This window comes from Tamandua tetradactyla, chromosome 21, assembly GCF_023851605.1.
Source record: "Tamandua tetradactyla isolate mTamTet1 chromosome 21, mTamTet1.pri, whole genome shotgun sequence".
Taxonomy (NCBI): Eukaryota; Metazoa; Chordata; class Mammalia; order Pilosa; family Myrmecophagidae; genus Tamandua; species Tamandua tetradactyla.
In genome coordinates, this window is record NC_135347.1 from 23,026,261 (window position 1) to 23,047,320 (window position 21,060).

At 37.0% G+C, this 21,060-nt stretch overlaps 1 protein-coding gene across 2 annotated transcripts in view; it reads left to right on the forward strand.

Annotated features, from left to right (window-relative positions):
* EFNA5 (ephrin A5) overlaps positions 1-21,060 on the forward strand; it is a 277,728-nt gene that overhangs the window by 225,681 nt on the left and 30,987 nt on the right. For both annotated transcript variants that reach the window (XM_077139015.1, XM_077139016.1), the window contains exon 2: positions 5,971-6,263. In XM_077139015.1, coding sequence (XP_076995130.1) covers positions 5,971-6,263 — 293 coding nt within the window. The remainder of the gene's footprint in view (positions 1-5,970; positions 6,264-21,060) is intronic.

Genomic DNA, 21,060 nt, shown 5'->3' on the forward strand with positions numbered 1-21,060 from the left:
AACATTTCCATTATTGAATCCTTTAAAACATTACACGAAGGGGATGGAAGTGTCTTGCAGTTTCCTAACCTCTAATAACCACTCTGTCTCCTTTCAGTTCTGCTGTTTCTATATTTATGTAGTGAAGAAACTTCACCCAGGAACTGCTTGATAAAATACCTCAGTACATATTTCCCTGGAAGCAGACTCTCTGCTGTGCCAGCAACATATGCTAAAGGCCAATTTAGAATGCTTTAAATATGCACCATACCCTTTCCTTTCCAGCTACTAAAATGAAATGCATTTTGGCTTTAGCAAATGAGGATGAAATGAGAGCAGGAACACCACAGGGGAAAGTGGCTAAAGATGAACTCAAAGAAGCATGATTATGATGCTTCTCCTCTCCAGCCTGAAACCCAAGGTGCTGCCTGAGTGTCCTTTAGACTTGGCCTCTCGGCTGTCAGTATCCACAAGACAAGAGCATATGGTGGTGGAGGAGGAAGTAAGGTCATTGGCATGAAAAAGCATCCACAGAGAAAGAACTTCACGTGCGCCTTACTTTCCTTTGCAAAGAGGAACCCAAAGACTGGTTCAGAGTAAGTTGAGAAATTCCCCTTGAAGTCGGTGAAGGACGGAAAGTTCTCAAGTACTACATGTGCCTTCTTTCAAGAACCCAAGTTTGAAAATAAATTATTTAGTTAGGAGGAGCAAAGTTCTTACAATTCTGGATTCCTAATGTCATAAAACAATGCTTTGGTCCCTATCTCAGGAGAAAATTGGGAGCATACCGTTTATAACTAAATGGAAAGTCAATTTTCAACTATTACCTGACTTCCTTTGTCTTTATCTCATTTGAATTCTGAGACCCAAGTCATTTACTTTTTTCAAGGCTATGAAGATATATTAATATGGGTTTAAATTGATAAAGCTATGCTTAGCTTTGTGACGTCTTCAGATCGATACTGAGACACGGACAAATACATATGTCTTGCATCTAGAGACCCACTTACCAGCTCAAACCCCAGCTTCAGTTGTTACTTTTATTATCAGTAGCCCTGAAACGTGATTTCTTCCCAATCCTCTTGCCAGCCTCTGGGTTATTAAGAACCACGAAGACTTAATTATACTTTTGGTATTTGAGTTGATGGCAAAAGACCAGGTGGTATGTGTATTTTATTCTTCTTTCATTATATATATTCATCTTTCCTAACATATATGGCATTGATTTTCAATTAGTCTGACAAATTTTGATAAATGTATAAAATTTATTCTTGCCATAACAGAGCATATATAGTGTTAAAATTATATGGTGCATGGTACATTGACCTGAGTAGCTATGCGGCACAGTGGAGAACAGGGTCCATCTTTCTACGCATATGAGGTGTTTCCTGGCACTTGAGAGGTTAGCACTGTGAGAACACAATCAGTGCTGTAATCGTCTTACTCAAACACATTCAATTCTCTAAGTGTGATAACTGTACACGCTTTTACATTGTGAACCACTGTGATAATTTAGTAGGAATTGTATTGTAATTACTGCTAGCTTGTTGGTGTACAGCCAGACATTCTTATAGTTCAAAATAAGCAGTGATCTCAGAGAAGTAGAAAACTACTGATACGATGGATGGAATTACGAATAAAGAGAAAAAAGGAGAAATTTCCAGACGTGTTACAGTAGTGGCAGTGCCACCACCCATGGCATTTGTAGATATCGGCATTCAAAATTATTCTTCCTAAATGTGAATGTGCTCTTTTGCTATATGCTAAGGTTCATGAAAGCTGTTTTGTGATGGAAAATAACATTTCTTTATGTGAATGGCTACTGAGCCTAACGGTGCTATTCTGTGAAAGAATGAAAGAATGTGTGACTCAGGAGCTAACCCTGTGGTCTGAGGCTTATTCTGATAGTTGATGCACCCCTCAATTTTCAGTTGAAGAATTTCAGACCAACCCATGGAAGTGAAGAGAACAGGGCTGCGCTCCTTGCAATACCAATCTCCTAGAAGATTCGTGCAAATATAAGGTAACTGGATAGCACCCAAAATCCTTAAGAAGACTCCATCTGGTGAGGAGAATTTCTGCAATGGATAAAGTTGGAGCCATTGTGGTTGGAAGGAATGAGATATGCTTTGGGTTCAAGTCCAAACTCTTCTTTTTACATGTGAAGAAAAAAAAATGAGGATAGCTTAACCTCTTGGAACAACTGTTTCCTCACTGGAAAGTTTAACCAGTTATAACTACCTGATAGGGTTATTTGAAGGACTGCATATGGCAGTGTATATAACACATAGTAGATCTTTTTTTTTTTTTTTTTTTTTTAACATGAGCAGGCATCAGGAATCAAACCCAGGTCCTTGGGCATGGCAGGCAAGCACTCTTACCTGCTGAGCCACCGTGGCCCACCCCACATAGTAGATCTTGGATACAGCAAATGCTTCCTGCATCAGTGAATGAAAGAAAGATCTGCAACCCCGTTAAGAATGAAAATCATCCCTTTGGGGGAATACGATGTAAACTTATGGACTTAATTTAAGCAATATGGTCTCTTAGGAGGTTGAGCAGTAAGAACTTCAGTTCTGAAGTTGGACCAGTTGGGTATGAATCCTGCCTCCACCTTTTACTGGTTGTATAAAACACTGGGCATGTTGATTGCCCAGTGTTTTATCTCAACCCCCATCTTTAAATGGGGTCTACTCTGTGAATTGCGATGCAGAGTAAATTGAGATAATACATGTAACATAATAAATACTTGATAAAGATTAGCTATATATGTGTGTGTGTGTATGTGTGTGTTTCTTCACAGTAAGACCCCCAAAATAATGGTTCAGTGTCACTGTGTACACAGAGAACATGATTTAGAATATCTGACCCTGAAGTTTTCTTTGAATTTTTGTCTTTCAAGAGTTATAGTCTATCATTTTTGTTTATATCGCCCATTTTTTTAAAGTCGTATTAGTAAATTTATTTGTGCAAGTTTAATATCTAAGAGAAACAGAAATGTAAGTAAATTTTACTGAAGAATCATCATCTCTTCTTTCTCACATGGATAAAAGAATAGACATACTAATCTGTGGGCCAATCTTAGGTTTAAAATGGACTCCATGGCCATTCAGTTAGCCCACGCAAAGTAAAGAGTCTCCGGAAAGGAAAACTAACTGGCCAACCCAATGTAGCATGGGTCTTCAGTCTCACAGTTTGCTTATTAAAATTTTGTAACTTTAACTGGGATAAAAGTTGGGGAAAGGGAGCTAAATATGAGGTACAAAAACAGGATAATTTGTGGAATAAGGGAAAAACACAGAATGGATCTGGACAACGGCAGTTTTAACTTTTATTTTCACTTTTAAGTAGTGCCAACTGCTCGTAGAAGCTAAAATGAGTGATACTTAGGGAAAGAAAAAACTTCCCCTTTGAATGTCTTTAAAATCTATAATAATAATATAATAATGCAAAGTGCATCTGGGCATTGCCTTCTGCTGCAGTTCTTGTCTGGCTCTCATCCAGAACTGTCAGGCTACTCTGAGTGCTGATGATTCATATCCCACACCCTTTTATCTGAACGTTGCAGTGTCTTTTCTTTGTACTTTGGCAGCGATGTTACCTTGATGTTCAAAAATCTTTTAAAAGCAACACAGGCTTTCCTTGCGTCTTGACAAATCGCTGTCTTCCAGTAATGAAGAAGTAAACCTGGTTGCGTGATTGTTGTAAATATAAAGATAAGCAAAGAAATAAATACGTCCAAGGTTTTTTTGTTGTTAAAAAATCACTGTGTATTTGGGAATCCTCTAAGTGAGAAACGAATATTCTGATAGTGTTTCCTTATTTTCCTTGTGTAAATCAGTATGCTGCTTTTCAAAAGCCTGGGTCAAATGAAATTTCTGTGGGTAATTTGATATTTGAGAAGGGAAATTAGGACTTTGATATGATTTACTTTGGGGAGGATTTTTTAAAAGGGAAAAATAAGGATTATTTTTATATCTATAGTATGTTTCTACCACTGTTGTTTTAAAACCAACCTTTTGTTATTTGCCAATTTAATATGCTTTTAATACATATTGATAATTATAACATTCTTTACCTTTGCATGGTACTTTACATGTGTCTCCTCATTTCAGGCTGATGTGAGGTCATCAAGGCAGGTTCTCAGTATTGTTCCAACTTATGTATGAGGAAACTGAGGCTCAGGAGGGTTTGTGAATCTTCCACTCACCCTGCTGCAAGTTCTTAAATCTAGGTCTCCTTGCTCAAAATGAGTAGTGCTTCCGCTTTTACTGTGCATTGTCTCCGAAGGGAATCCCAGCTTTGTCAATGACCGGTGAGATCAGGAGAAGACTGTAAAACCTTCACTGGGCTGCACAGTCACCCAACCCCCAGGGGTCCTTCTTTTTTATATTTAGGTGCTGGGTTTTAAGAACACTGGCAAACTGAAGGCTTAGAGCAGGGTTAAGAAACTAGAAGGATAGGAGCCTGGGAATTATACCAGAAATAGTCAAAGGGTCAGAATTTTCAAGTCTGAAAAAAGGATGCAGGGAGACATATGTGGCATCTCCAAATGTTTTATGAACTACCTTATGGAAGGAGAATTAGATTTGTTCTTTGTAATTTCAGGCAGCAGAACTAGGATCACTGGATAAAAATTACTCAGAAGCAGATTTATGCTCCATGTAAGAAGAAACTTTCTAACATTTAGGGACGTCCAAAAATGAAATACGCAATCTCACCATCACTGAGAAGTATTCACACAGAGACTGTCCAACTTGAAGATGACATGACTTTATAGGCGTTGTATTTCAGCAGTAACATACTTTTATGATGAACCTTCTAAGGGCTCAGAGAAGAATTGGCTCACTAGCTAAAAAACAAAGGGATTCTGTAGGCTTCTCCACCCTGATTTTAGACCGAGAAAGTTGTGTCCAGAATAATTCCTGTTTCACATATCACTGTGCCCTGGAAAGTATTGTTCAAATGATGGGGAAAATGATGTACTAGTTTAAAAAGATAAATAGAACTTTTGTAAGATGAGAATTCAAGCAGACAGTGTGATTTGTGAAGTGATGGGGGGGCTGCTTGCATGTGTGTGTGTGTTTGTGTGTGTGTATTAATTATGTCAGGATGAGTTGCCCATGTTTTTTGCTGTTTTCATCTTGCTTGTTACTTTCACTGCAGTCTAACCCTAGAACACAACCTATGTTGTTAGAAGAAATGTGAGGAAAAGGTCTGATTTAGATTGATTCTTTTTTTTTTTTTAATATGGAAAGAAACAGGAAAGAGATGGGCTAAAATGAGTTTGTGACATAAACAGATACACGAAGAAAAACACTGGACTGAGATTCAAAGCCTGGAATTCCGAGTCTAGCTCAATTACTCATGGCTTCATCTTTATGCCTTAAATTTTTGCCTCAAAAATGGAAATGTTGTTCTAGGAATTTTCTTTCTAGCTTTTACATTTTATGATTCTAATTCGACCAGTTTAATGATTCTAATTCTCTACATTTGCATAGGAAGCTGGAAATGGTCTCAGTTGTAACAAAAACAATTCAGTCATTTGTTCCTTCTTCAATTTACTCATTTATTCAAAAACATTAATTAAGCGAGACACGATTTTAGCAAGAATATGAAAACATTGCTTCATTAGACGTCATTTTAAGAATGAAAAGGGGAAAGAAAAGACCCAGCAAAGCCTTACCTCCACACAGTTCCTCTTTTTGAAACAGAAACTATAAAACATAACCCTCGAAATGAAAGTGAAGCACTCCATTTGTAGGGTATTTTGAAACCAATGTAACCGAATTCCTCTCTAAAATGGCTTGTTGTTACTTAGATCTGGAACTGCGGCCGTTCAAGTCATGACCCAAATCGTAACGGCATGCAGTAAAAACTTATTATAATAAATCTTCTAGTCCCAACATCTGTAAAGGGTTCAGACACAGATTCAAAGCAAAAAGCCTTGCCTCTGAGAATCATCTTATCTTTTTCTTCTTCTGCCAACAGATTCCAGAGAGGTGATTATCACATCGATGTCTGCATCAACGACTATCTGGACGTCTTCTGCCCCCACTACGAGGACTCGGTCCCAGAAGATAAGACCGAGCGCTACGTCCTCTACATGGTCAACTTTGATGGCTACAGCGCCTGCGACCACACCTCCAAAGGGTTCAAGAGATGGGAGTGCAACCGGCCTCACTCTCCAAATGGACCGCTGAAGTTCTCTGAAAAATTCCAGCTCTTCACTCCCTTTTCTCTAGGATTTGAATTCAGGCCAGGCCGGGAATATTTCTACATCTGTGAGTATACAGAGATTTCTCATGTTGAGGGCAGCTGCAAGAACCGAAACTGATTGTTTTTAACCCATGTTTCAGAGCATCGCAGAGAACTGGACTCTGCCTTACAGATGTCTCCTTATAAATGCATACATCAGGATCCCTAGCTACATTAGCTTGGAATTGAGAGCGCAAATTAGATTAAAGACACAGTGTCTCTCCCCTATGAAATTGCGTGTCAGCCTGTTCAGGGAACCACTGCTGACTTGTATTTCTTTTATATGAAAATTGTCTCCGAAGCTTAGGGGAAAGAAAAAAAAAAAGATTCCTGAAAAAAAATTAAAGGAAATAATTAAATTTACATAGCTTGGAGTCATTGGATTTCTTATTCAGGTGTCAGCAATATCCTTTCACTCCATCCACATTTTCCGTGGAGAAAGTCAAAACTCCTGCAAATGTCAGCATGCTGGCGATATATACTCTCTTTGCACCAAGAGAAAAGACAATTATTAAGAGCAGCTGTGTCTTTAAACAGAAAAAAAGCATGAAGAACTATCTAGAGAGGGTTCCCAGGAAACTGGTAGGAGTGAGTTTCCCACCTGTGAGCATTAAGTGGCTCTGTGCAGAGAAAGAGAGCTCTACACCATTCTCAGCAGACCGCTGGATTAATCACACTGCTGTGGCCTTATTTATTCTCCATCATTCAAACCATCACTTCTTCAGGCATCCTAGTACTCATTTATTATAGGCAAATGCTTCTCAAACTTTACTGTGCATGAGGCGCCTGGGGATTTGATTCTCGTGCAGATTCCGATTCAGGGAGTCTGAGATGGGGCTGTATTTGTAAAGCTCCCAGGTGAGGCTGAAGCCACTTCTGGACCATACTTTGAGAGCAAGGTTAGAGGCAATATTCAATTTAAGCAGCCTGATATATATATATATCCAGACTTTTCTTTATTCCCAGGAATCACATATTTAAGCTACCTGGCCTTTCTCACATGTTTTCACTGTCAGAAGAATGACTTTAAAAGTTTGTTCAAAAGTACAGATCTTGTGCAGCTTGCTTATCATGGCTAAATAAATGTTTGGGATGCCAGATGAAAAGATGCTCCCTGTCCTCAAGGAGTAACAGTTTCATGGGGAAGTGAACGTGTAAATAGGTATTATAGGATAGAGAACTGCCTAATGATGGTGAATACTGAGCTGAGGGAACCCAGGTGAAGTTCTATCTCACATGCTTGAAAGAATCAGGACCCACAGCTGCACAGTGTGCTTGGATCTGAGCAATACCGTCCCGTATGCTTAACATCATCCTTTCATCCTAGCTTTCCTGACAAACAAGATAAAGAACATTCCTGTTATTCCTGTTTTTCTGACTCATTTATTCAACCCAAGTGTCCCCACCCGCTCCTAACCCATATATTTAAGCCTACAGTCATTTCTACCTCCTCTTCTTCCCCAGAAAACAGAATTTTATAAGTGGGATTTCACCATCACAAGAGCACTCTCACTTCTATTGGAACCAAATTTAAAAAAGAAAATTGAGCAGCAACAGTTTTATTATTTCAGTACATATTTCAGTCGTTAGTCATGAGAAAACATGTAAAAAAGCCTTGATGCTATCTCACATTCTATCCGTAAAATAAAAAAAGGAATATTAAGTCCTACAGATGCAGGAAACACTGGCACACAGCAAATTCACATATTCCCCGGCAGCATGTTCTTGACTTTTGGTGATTTTTGGCTTTGTGAAAGAATCCCATTCAGCAAACAAGAGAAAGGAAATAGGAGGACTTCAGCTGTGGAATGGCATCTCATTAATCGTCTAATTGTAAAATACTAGACCAATGTAGGATGGGAAATTATTGCCAGTTTAAACTTTTCTTATTGGCTTCTCAGATTAGAAATCAACAGCAAAAATAACAAAAGCAGGAAGCAAGTATGAATGGAGAACACCAATATGGAAAAGATACCCATCAGCAAACTTGTGGATTTCATGATCATTTGAAATTATAGAATCTATCGAGGCTCATAAGCAAGACATTATTAATCAGATATACCCATAGTGCTTATGGTTTTTCCTCATTTGTGGTTAAATTCAATATTTCACTAAAAGTCATTATGTGTCTTCTATAACATTCATTTAACGGAGTCATTTAACTGTCAAGGGTTCCCGTCAAAGTAATTGTTCCAAAATGCTTCAAAATATCAAGAGCTTTTTACCGTTCAGCTGAGTTTAACTTGAATTACTTTTTTAATGAAAGGTAAAATAGCACAAAATTAGCAGGAAAGAGATGTTCATTTACAAGAAGTGTATTGGCCTGGTGTTCAGTTAAATTGAATTTTTAGCCGTGGTTTTAGAACCACAAAAGCATGGTTCCCCATCTTTTTTTGTACTGCAGGGTTTCTTTTCTTTCACGGCTGAGAGCAGGAAAGGAAGAGTTAGCATGGATGCCTTACAGACACTTAATATACTGTGGAAATAATTAAAGGAAAGGATTCTTAGGGGAGAATTGGCCCTCAGTTGAATTTTCCCGTCTCAATATGCTTGGAATGAACAAGATGCCTGGGAAATGGCTCTTTTCACACTTACTGTGTTACCAAGAAACTCTTATTGTGGATCTCAAGAGCAAGCTTGACTGCCCACCAGTCAATTTAATGAAATGCTCTTACGAGGCCAGGGGTGTATTTCACCTCCTTGAGGTCTTGAAATCTCTTCTAACTTACCCAAAGAAAGAGAATCCTGCTTTACTATACTAGCGCAAGGTTTAAGCCATGTGGCGTCGATGGGATGCTAAAATTCAGATACAGACACTGATTTGGGTCAGAGAAGATGACTAATTGCAGTATATTCTCTCATCACTTAGGGAAGTCATAAATCAGAGAATTTTTATCAAGTTCTGCTTTATCTTCAACTTGGTTCATTTCCTTCTTAATTTCTTTGAGTTTTATAAAATTAAGGAATTGCATAGTGGTAGGAAATATCTCATTCCAGTTTACTTAAAAATATAGTCCTTCATGGTTCTAGATCCTTCCTTCATTTGTCCCCAAAAAAGATTCTGTCTATGATATGCTTTCCTTTCTTTGGAAATACGCAGCCTATTGAGTTGTTATAATCTCCGATACGTGCTAAGGCAGACCAAGCCCCTTCCTAAATCTGCCAAAGTTTTTTTCTTAAAAGATTAAAATATTTTTAATCTTCAGGAGTCATTTTGGTAAGAGCTAGGCATACCAAGGTAATTATGCGAAGTTAGTGATTATTTCTATCAGCGATGGATTTGCACAACTGCCAGTCAATAGGCTAAGGTGATAGTCATTTATATAGGCTTCCTAAAGGAAAGTGTTATTTTAGAAACTTCAGAAATACTTATTTTAGAAATAAGTATTTGTTAATCTCTTACAATGATGACATGTTTGAAAATTTTTTGTTTTTAAATTGGAAGAGGCGAAGGGAAGTAATTTAAATAAGGGCATTTTTTTGGGGGGTGGGGGGGTGCATGGTCTGAAATCGAACCCAGATCTCCCACATGTAAGGTGAGCATTCTACCACTGAATCACCCGCGCACCCTAAATAAGGGCATTATCTTTATAACTTAGTAGAAACACTGACTTTAACACTGAATCTGGGACCTTCTTTTTACCTAACCAGCTATATGATCTTGGATAAATCATTTGATCTCTCTGGATTTCTGATTTCAAGTTGTAAGACAATAGGGTTGTAATAGAAAACTTCAAAGGTCTCTTGGAATGTTATCATCCTAGTTTTATGATATTTTCTCCTAAGGATCTCTACACCATTAGGGTATTTAATAGCATCTATAAAATGACCCAATCCAGGCGGGCCATGGTGGCTCAGCAGGCAAGAATGCTTGCCTGCCATGCCAGAGGACCCGGGTTCGTTTCCCGGTGCCTGCCCATGTAAAAAAAACGACCCAATCCAATGCCTGCCATTAGTAGGTGTTGAACACTCATAGGTATTCAATAAATGCCAATTAAAGGGAAATTTAGGGAAAACATGGAATAGTGAGGTGGATTGGAGCTATCAAACAAGTTGTAGCCCTGCCAGCCTGTCCAAGCCTCCATCACCCAAGGCCTTGGCCAGGACAGCAGTTTCCTATCTCTTCTCCTCACTATTGCTAGAGTTATTCTTCTAAAATTTAAGTCAGATCAAGTCACTGCTCTGTTAGAGCCCTCCAGTGACTTTCTGTCTCAGCCAGGTTAAATATCAAAGTCTCTTACGAGGTCCTCTATGGGATGTGGTACTCCTTTTCCCCTACCCTTGGCTTCTCTGGCTTCCTCCCCTTCCAGTCTCTGCCTTATTTTCTCTGCTCCTGCTCCAGCCACACTCCCTCTTTGCCCTTCCTCCTGCCAGCTCAGCACACGCTGCATCAGATCTGCCCTCAGCCTGGGGTTCTCACCGCCCCAGGCACCCGTACCCCTTACTCTCACTTTCTTTTGTACTCAAAAATTCTTTGTTAGAGAGGCAATTCTACCATACTCTATTATGCTGTACACCTTTCTCTTGTTTATTTTTCCTCAGATTTTTTTCACCCCTGATATTATGGTTTGTTGACTGCTCAGCGTCCTGTATTATGTTGCTTAGCGCACAGTAGATGTTCAATACAGAAGGGTAACTAGTACTTACCTAGCACTCACTCTGTGCCAGGCACTGTTGTTAAGTACCCTCTATTCTCAAAGCAGCACTACAAAGCAAGCACTGTTCTTATTTACCATTTTACAGGTGAGGAAACAGAGGCAATGAAAGGTTAGGTAACTTGAAAAAAGATTTCACACATAAGAAGTGGCTGATCTGGGAGAAAGTGAAGAGATAAAAGTCCTATGTTCATATACTTTAAAAGAATATTAGAGACAATTTTAGTATTCATTTTGACATCTACTGTGTAGAGAGTACTTTTCTATAAGCGCTTTCCAGAAATCCCAAATCAGATAGTAGAAAGATAAATTTCAAATTTATTTATGGATTTTTAGCTCTCCAAAGGATACTGTTCTATCTCCAGAAGTTACTTTAACTGCAGCTTCCCATATTGTTGGCCTTTTTAATCCAGATGGCTTCAGAGGCTAGGAACGTTACATTTCCTAAGAAATTCTTCTTAAATCTACTGAATATTCAGCATCCAGCCTGTATCATACTTGCAGACTTGATTCAGTAATGGATTAATTGTAACGTGAGACTCACCATAAAAACAAATGTCATGTTCTGAAGTTAATACTAAAAAGACGAAGTTCTTCTAGCATTTACAATCTGAGTTATAGCTGATTTTCTTCAAAAGAAGATACTCAAGGTAAAGATACTTTATAATCACCACACTCAGATGGAAACCAGGAACCTCTGTTCTTGGAGATTATTATTAGGGAATACACCTTAAGCTTGTTGGTGGGTACACTTGAATGCATTTTGTGTTAGCATGCCTTTGTGTTTATATAGTATTAAAAGTATTTTGTGTTAGCATGCCTTCATGTTTATATAGTATTAAAAGTATAGCAAGAAAAATGTCTTCTATTTCTTTGAAGGTAGAACCCTAAAAAAAAAAATCTCATTAATGAAAAGAATTTTCAGGGAAGTAAAGAGATTTCTGTTCTCCCCCCCACCTCTTTGGTACACATAGTTCTCAAAATTAGGCAGAAAAATGGAGATCATCTTATGATACCATGGGCTTCAGTCTTAAATTCATAGTATATAGCTCCTTAAATGCACATGCTAACAGCTGATTTTCTGCTTTACTAATTTAAATTATATGTTTAAATTTAAGTTTTGTCTTAAGCTGTGAGGCAATTTTACTATGCAGAACACAAGTTTTAAAATGGAAAAGACAAATACCCTAAATTCCTAAGAGATTTCTAATTAAAATGATCTAGATCAAGTTCAGGCATCATTTGATTGTGCAGTATGTCTACTGACTAACATTTAAAAGGATAAACAGTAAAACCAGAGAATGCTAATGTTAAGAAAGTCCTTCACTTGCCTACTGGATGTGTCCCAATAGTTTATTTGTAGGCTAGTTATTCGAAAGTTGGAGCATACTTTCTTATAGAAATGTTTAGAAAATCAGACATATTCTCCATAATATAGAAAACTTCTCAACCATAATGCTGGTGAAAAATTGTATATTTTCAATGAAAATAGTAGAAATCAACATCTAGAAAAGTCCCTGGGACCTAAGAGGTATTCAATAAATATTTGTTGAATGAATGAATTACATAATAGAAAATGAAATAAAACCAAAAAGCAATTAATTTTTTATTTATTTCTGGTGTGGTAGTTTGAGAACATGAAAAAAGAAGAACCCAGTTTCTATTGCACCCTCTGCAGCAGTTTGCTAGTTTCTTAGTAATGCTTTTTTTTATCATGCACTGGTAAAATGTTGTCTGCTGCTAAAAAACGGTATCTTCGATAATATATAGCCAAAGAATTTTGCATCCTTTGAAAAGTGAAGGTAACTTGAATAGCCCTGATTGATATTTTGGTTTAAAGAAAACTTCAGAAATACATAAAGATTCAAGTTTTAAGACCATGCCCTCTAGTCTGGATGAGCCTTTGGCTGGCACGGCATATGTATAAAGAAGTCTCATTCCCCCTGAGATGCCTGGTTTTCAGTGGCTTGCTTTAGTAATCTACATTAGAAATTACTTTAGGCTTGACAATTCACACCAATCCATCTTTTTTACAGAGCTGTTCTTATTGAAACAGAAAAGTGTCAAAACGACACAATTATCAAAGCAGGAGGTAATCTTTTTCACTGTTCCTAATCTTTTACTCTTAGAGGAGAGGTGACCTGTAAGAACAATGTACTTTCCTAAAATGAACAACTCAATATTGGTTTCAGTGCCTGTGTGCATTTTGCTCTTATTGTTGAGGAAATTTTTTTTTTATTACTGCAGTGTCATTTTAGCAGTATTTGCTGTAGTATAAACTTCAGCTAAAATTCAAGGGATGTGTAGCTGAAATTTTCAGAAGGACTGTGGTCAAATACTAGTTCACCTTTTGTAATTTTTTAAGTGTATGAATTCAAAGCATGGTATTTCAGCAAGGCATATATGTATATTAATAGAAAAGAGACTTGAAGGGTAGTTTTAGGAAATTGACAATTTTTAATATTTTCTAAAGTGGAAAAACATAAAAATGAATATGGCACAAACATCAAATAGTAAGTGTTCAGACGTAGATGCAGTATCTTAGTCCCTTAAAACTATTTACATCTTTCATTTAAAATTTTGTTTTAATTTGAAAATAGAATGGAACTGTTTTTCTCCACTTGGATGCTGAACATTTGTCTGGGGTTATATCAAGTTTCTGTAAGAAAATAATGGCATTATCCCCTTTGTACATTTCTAACAATCTTCAGTGAATCTGCAAGAGTGTACCTTTTTTATTTAAAGAATGAATTTTTGTCTCTAGCCATCCTTAAGGAAAGCATGAATGATTTCTTGGGCTCTTGAACGGTTATTAAATAAAGACCGTGAAAGAGGGATATTTAGGGATTTTAGGGTTTTTATCTGTGTTAATTTTAATTTTCTCTTATGGAAAAAATTGTTTAGTGTCAGGTGCCCCGTTAACCTTCTGAACAAAAATGCTCAGTGTCCGCGTGCAGATGCAGACCTCACCGTCTAGGGCTTGCTTCGTTCAGGCATTTGAGATAGTCTGAGTAAAATCAAAGGGGGGACGGGTCTATTGATAGGGACACAGAGTATTTAAAAGCACTACATTATTATTTTTTTAATTTTGGCAATATTATTTGGTCGAGTGGGGGAGAATTTTAAAAGGAAATGCATGCCCTGTTAAATAACTGGACTAAAGTGTGAGGTTCTGTCAAAAAAGAATCAGAGGAATTAATGCCAGGTCTGTGAAAAAGGAAATTGGAACAAACCTCACTGCTTTATAGATTTTGAGGTTGGGAACATTCTTCAGGTTTGCAAAGAGAGCCTTAAAAGCTATTGAGTAATTGGGACTTGATGGAAATCCATGCCGTCAGCCATAAGTCACCAAAGATTCAAGTGCCCTTCCCTGTATCTGAATTTTTCTAAGGCTGTAACACTCAGATAAGAAGTTCAAAAACGGAATTTTTATTTGTGCTCCTTTTAAGAATTAAAAATGCTATTACAAGACTGAGGAAGCATGTAGAGTTCTGACCTCCTGAGGGGGTGGAAGGAATTATGCCACCTTTTGCTTCCTTTAACTCCACTGAGACTAAATGCTGAAATGAAAACAAATTAAAAGCATTGTTCTTTTTATCCCAAAATGTCAAAAGTGGCCGCATCTTCTAGAGAAATAACACACCTGATTAATTGTGTAATTTCACGGGGAAGCAGTAATTCTCAGCCTTATAAACATGTAATGTACTAATTTGGTTTCAGAGTTAACTGAAAACAGTTTAATGAGCTGGCGTAGCGCGTGGATGTGCAGTGTTACATAGAGCAGATGCCAGGAGAAATGGAAATAACACGCCAGTGACACTTGGAATAACAGTGTTTATACTTCATTGACTTCGGGTTGTCAGCATGCTATTCTCTGTGTTTCCCTTAGTAATTTATTAAGGCAACTGAACTTTCAGTCTGATGATGTCTGAGTGTCATTTGTTGCAAATTACGCAAGCATGCACACAACCAAATGCATAGCCAGTCTTCAGAAAAAAATAATGCTGTCTAGTATAGACCGCCAAAATATTATGCACGAGGCATATATATAGAATTAAGGGTGACTCTCTGAATATTGTGCATGCTAGAACAGCAGTATTTTGGCCTTTCATCAGAAGAAATACTATTTCTACAGATTTTCCCACTTCTCTCTTCTTGCTGTATTTTAACAGAATGGTCGTGTAACTCTTGGTTTGAAAGTTGTCATACAGCCTCACAGCAGGCTTATATTATCTACAGAGTTCTTTATGAGGAAATATAAATCACCACAAATGAGACTTTTCACAGCCAGAGATATGTAGAAATTTGTGTCAGTGCTTTCCTGGCTTGCTAAAAAATATCTGCAGGCTCCAAAGCTCTCTCACAACTCATCCCCACTCCCTACCCTGGGAAGCAATTCTCAAAACTTGAGATTTATGGCCCAGAGAGCTGAGAGTGGCTATAAAGTTTTCTATTTTCTCTTTTCTTTAATATTAATGCAGAGAACAAGGCATTATCATTCATTATTTTAGTTCATGAGTAGCCTGTGGGCTTGAAATACGGTGTCTAGGGATATGGCTTACCTCTGTTTAATAGGGGAAGTATGTGGAGTTTGGCAACAGGCTTCTTTTCCATTGGATATTTTTAGGCAGATTTTATAGAATCCACATTACGAACGCAACTTTTTAACATATAAGTTATATCCAGGTTTGGTTTTAAAATGTAAAGCTTTACAAAATATTGATTCATTCTGAGCCCCAAAAGCCTATACAGTAAAATATGAACTGGAGAACAGCCAGCCAGTCTATTATTGTTCAAAATTGGAATGATAATATCTTTTCTTTTTACTATTTTCAGAGATGTTCAAACATTTCTAACTAGATATATCTACGTTAATGCTAGGTAAGTTTTAGTTAATAATTCGTACCTAAATCCTTAAAAGCAAATAATGCCTGAATCATTAAAAAAGAATAATGGATACTCTTTTTAACTTAACCTACCCAATTTTTACTAGTTCTGTTATCAGGCTTCTCATGTCAATTTGCCTTGCCTGATTTTTTTTTTTTTTTCTTTTTTTGCCTGACATTTTTTTTTTTTTTTTAAAGAGAAAGGGAGGAAGGGAAGGAAAGACAGAGAGAAGGAAGGAAGGATGGGAGGAAGAAAGGGAAACATCTTTAAACATTTTCTTGTTTTATTGTATTTTGTTTGTTTGTTTGTTTTTTTTTACATGGGCTGGGGCCGGGAATCGAACCGAGGTCCTCCGGCATGGCAGGCAAGCACTTTGCCCGCTGAGCCACCGCGGCCCGCCCTGCCTGACATTTTTTAACAGAACTTTTTAAATTAATTTTTTTTCCTAAAGTAAATTACTAATTCTGAATAAAATGTGAATTTGTCAAGTTTTGCTTTAACAATTTCATTGAGTCTTCAACCTTGGTTTCAGAGCTTCATTGTCTATTTTAGGCCTAATTTTTAAGGAACACAACTAAAAAAGGAGAGTTAAAGAGAACTCAAAATATGAATAGGGGAATTTTTTACTTTTAATAGATTGCTCTAAAGGTGTTGCTATATATATACTTGGGGCAGTTAAGTTCAGATAGTTCTGAGTGCTGTGATGATTTTAGTAAAGTTTAGTTCAGAGTAATTATTGTATAAAAGTAGGTTTCAGCTAAAAGCTTACTCATGCCTTGACTGATAGCACCTCCCTAATACTTGATCTAATAAGAATGCTATTGTCATTTAGCATTTATTGCAAGCTTACTATGTGCCAGGCACTGTACCAAGCACTGTACCAAGCACTATATATATATAGTATGTATATATATGTATAGTACTATATATATATGTGTGTGTGTGTGTATGTATTTTTTTAAAAACTCATTGAACCCTTACCAGTAAAGCAGTGTTATAGTGTTATTATCCCCATTGTGTAGATGAGGAAACGGAGGCTCAGAGAGGTTAAGTAACTTGCCTGAGATGCTGTATTTAGTAGTGGAGCCAGGATTCTAACTCATGCAGCTTGACTCCAAGCCGATGCTTTTTATTCACCTGCTACATAATAAATACTTAAAAAGAAGTTGAAAGGAGACACGTTCAAGCACCATTGCCAATTCGTTAAATAAGCCCTATATCCTGGAACTTAAGGCAAACCCTCTTCTAAAAATGGCTGATGTGAAATATTGGAAAGTTTCATGTCATCTTAGTCCTGAGAGTCACATAGTAGGATGTGTATGAGTTTTTAAACAAAGTAGAGCACTGTGGAATGGTGTGTGGGGTCAAAGCATAATGACATCATAAAATATGTCATTCACTATCATTTTGTTGAAAACTTTTAATGATTAGCAAGATTATTGAAAGTATATGTTTCATTGGTACCCTGCATCATTTTTCAGAGGTTGAAATTTCATTAATAGAAAAACAGCGAGCATGGATGGAGATACTACAAAGCCTGGTGACCAACTGTGTCAACATTGCAGCTTATAAATGTGACATGTTAGGGTCAACCTCACCTTGTCTTTAAGCAGCATAGCAGCTGCAAATTATTGTTGCAATTATTATTATTAATTGTAGTTGACACTACTATTGTTATTTTTCAAGCCCACCAGCTTTTCACTGACTTGGAGTTATTGTATGTCTTTGCAAATTCAAGAGAAAGAAGCAGAGGTTTTACAAGGGAAAGAGCCATTCTGAGAAATTATAAAATCCTCCAGAATAAAGTATAAAGCAGCTGTGTGCAGCACCTGGACTTTATAAGAAGGGGTCATGGCAGTGTTTCATGAGGACAGTCCTCAGAGTTGAGGAGACCACCCACAGCCTTCCAGAGAGCAAGCTCTCCTGATAAGGAAATCACAGCCACAGAGACTCTCAGGGATCAATGAAAAGATGGGTCTGACCAGAATGGAGAGTATTTGGAAGATAGTATTGGGTAGATTGGGCCTGATTATGGAGGGTCTTTATTCAGGTCTGAAGAGCTTGGAATTTATTGAGCAGGCAGTAGAAAGTATTATGTTCTTAAAGGGAAAACTGATCAGATAACTACAAGGGTGTAATTTGTTTTAGAACTAGACACTTGCTGGTTATGTAATAGCTAGCATCTAGTGAGTGCATTTATGCATTCTGCATGCTTCCATATATCATCTCATCTGCACCTTCTCACAACTATGTGTTAGGCACTTATTATCGTTCCCATTTTACAGATGAGGAAAAGCACAGATCAAATAACTTGCCTAAAATCACACTGTTCACGCATGCTGGAGTCCATATTTGGACAAAGGTATTCTGGCCCCAGCATTCCTGCTCTTAGCTTCTAAATTTTGGCAAGTAATGTTCAAAAGCTTATTACATAAATAGTAGTTGCAGTTATGAAGAAATTATTCTACATGCAGAAATATTAGTACCCTTTACTTGAACTTCTGTTGTCTTTGTATTGCCTTCAGTTCCTTTGCCATAGCTACAAAGTTCTGATTATTTTTTTGCATAGACTTTTATGATGTTTATATTAGGTGGAATTGCCAAATCAATAGCATTTGCTGGATTATTTGTTTAATCAAATAGTAGAATTCGGACCTTTTGATACAATATGTTCATTTATTATTAAATTCCATTTTTTGAAGATTTATTGCAACTATTTTCTGAAAGGTACTCAAAATGATATACAAATTCATTTATTAACCTGTCCTTGGGGCTGTTGGTACTTACAGTATCATTCTATTTGTAGAATAACTACAGTGGCTGTAGAAGGGCACACGTCAGTATTATATATTGCCTTCTTATTATCCAGACAATTCATCACTTACTGAGCTTTGCTTATCCCGTGGACCAGTGTAGTAGACTCTGTAGAAGGATGATAGAAAATACTGGATGTAATCTTTGTCCTCCAGGAGCTCACAGTTGAATGTGGGAAAAAACAGATGCATGAAAATAATAAGTAAAGAGGGAAATAAAATGATTAACAAGATACTGTCCATTAAAGAGAGGGAAGATTGATTCAGGAGGAAGAGATTAAAAATTTGAAGTGCTGATTTGAGGAGCTAGATGGAATTCAGGCAGTAGGGCTTAAGACACTAGTTATGCCCAATCATGGTGACCCACCTGCAGAGATGATTTAAAAGGTAGATTCCTGGAACCCATTCCCAGAAAGTCTGATTCATCAGATTTTATGGGGATACAATAGGGCTAGAAAGCCTTCTAGCTTTCTCTCCTGCAGGTAATCTTCCTTTCACAGTTTGGAAACACTGAGCTTCAGGTGGGAGTGGATGGGTCTGAATTCAAGACCTGGAAGAAGGCGGTACTGGAGGATTTTAGTGAAAAGAAGGAAACAATAGGGTCATACCTTAGAGTAGCATCAAGTGTTGAGAAAAGGCAGTCTTCATTATATGAACAAAACAGGGGAATCTTGATTAGGAAGAAGCCGAGAAATTTCTGCAAGTCATCTCATTTGTGATGTCATAGCAAACCCCTCCTTCTACTTCAGCAAGCAAACTGTGTCATTTGCTTCATCCAATAAATAAGACACAGATTGGCCTGGCTGATGCAAGTAAGTGACACAGAACCCCTTAGGGTTTTTGGATTTCTTAATGCAATTTTTTTTATTGTTACCAAATGAATGCCTTTTACAAAATGGTAAGCTGTGTGAGGATAAGAATCAGAAAACCTCATAAAAATAGAGGAGAAAATGGCACAATGTCAATTAATAAGAATTATTCACTTTAGACTCACAATTTAGGAAGAAAATTTGTACTTGGGGGAAAGGAAAGAATAGTGAATTGTTTTTGTAATATACTGCTCATAATATGAGGTTTTTGGAAGGTACATGGAAAAAGTGGATGCCTATTGTCTGTGACCTTTTGTGCTTGTCAGATTATGTTTTCCTCTCGCTGATGTGAGTTGAAGTCTGATGAAAATGGAGTATATCTAAATGGAGCAATGATTTGGTTATGATTAAAGGTCAACAGTGATGTATATTTAATCACTATTTAGTACTTCTGTATTGGATTAGACAGCTGTCATTTTTCTAACTGTTAAATCAGGAATGCCCTGACTCTTAGAAAATAAATCCATTACTTAGTAGGTTTATTCTTTTATGATTTTATTAATTAGGTTTAGAAAAATAGATGGGATAAAAATTAGAAGATCTGGGTCTTGACTCTAGTTGGCATTAAGTTGGGATGGTATTTCTCCATTCCCCATGCCTCAAGTATCCCCTATGTAAATGAGTTCAAGTGCTGGCTTAATAAATGGTATTCTTAATATTGATATTTGAAAGGCAATTAGTTACTTTCCCAGTCTCTGTCAAAATTAATGTAGATTCCATGACAAAATTTTATGGGGATGTTAAATTATACATTTGCATGTGTCAAAAATAGTTCCTATCATCAACTAGTTTGAAATACACTGGTGGTCAGAAATAGCTCACTGTCATTTACTCACAAGGGCATTTTTCTCACAGCTTTTACAGAGTCAAATCTGACCCCAAAAAATACTTTAATTCAGTTCAAAAGATATTAATTCAATTCATTGTGGTTCATCTAGAATGTCCCACAGTGGTGAAAATGCAGAAATACCAGTTCTGTCACTTAGATATCACTTTGAGTCACAAATAAGTCTGCAGTGGTCAGTTGAATGCATATCATTTTTTTTCAAGGGAAAAGCAGAAAATTGCTTTACCATTGGCAGGTTTTGTGCACCTGTTTTTCCCCCATAAAGTCTCATCCTTAAGAAACATGGAGAAATGTTCTTTTCCTAAATTGAAAATCTCAGCTGTAGTCTTAAATGAAATGGGATAAATTATCTTTTTCACAATTATCCATTAAGGAGAGCATTAGAATTAATATTAATCACAGATGTTTCATCAAGTTTTATTATCAACCAGATTGACTGCCAAAGTGCTTTCTGGAACACATTTTCTCCCCCTTCCCCCACCTGCTACTGCGAGCAAACTATTATTATGGGTCCTTAGATAGAGATTAATGGTTTTAGCAATTTATTTGAGGAAATCTGTATTTTACTGTACATTCCACTTTGGTTCAAAGCATCACTGGAAAGCATGGTTTGTCCTGTTCCTGATGAAATTATACAGTGAAGACACAAGACAGTATAATTCTTTCCACAATCAGAATCAGATTAATCATCAAAGCAACCCAAAGTCGGTATCACCAGATCCTTTTATTTTTTTTTTTAATTTTGGTTAGCC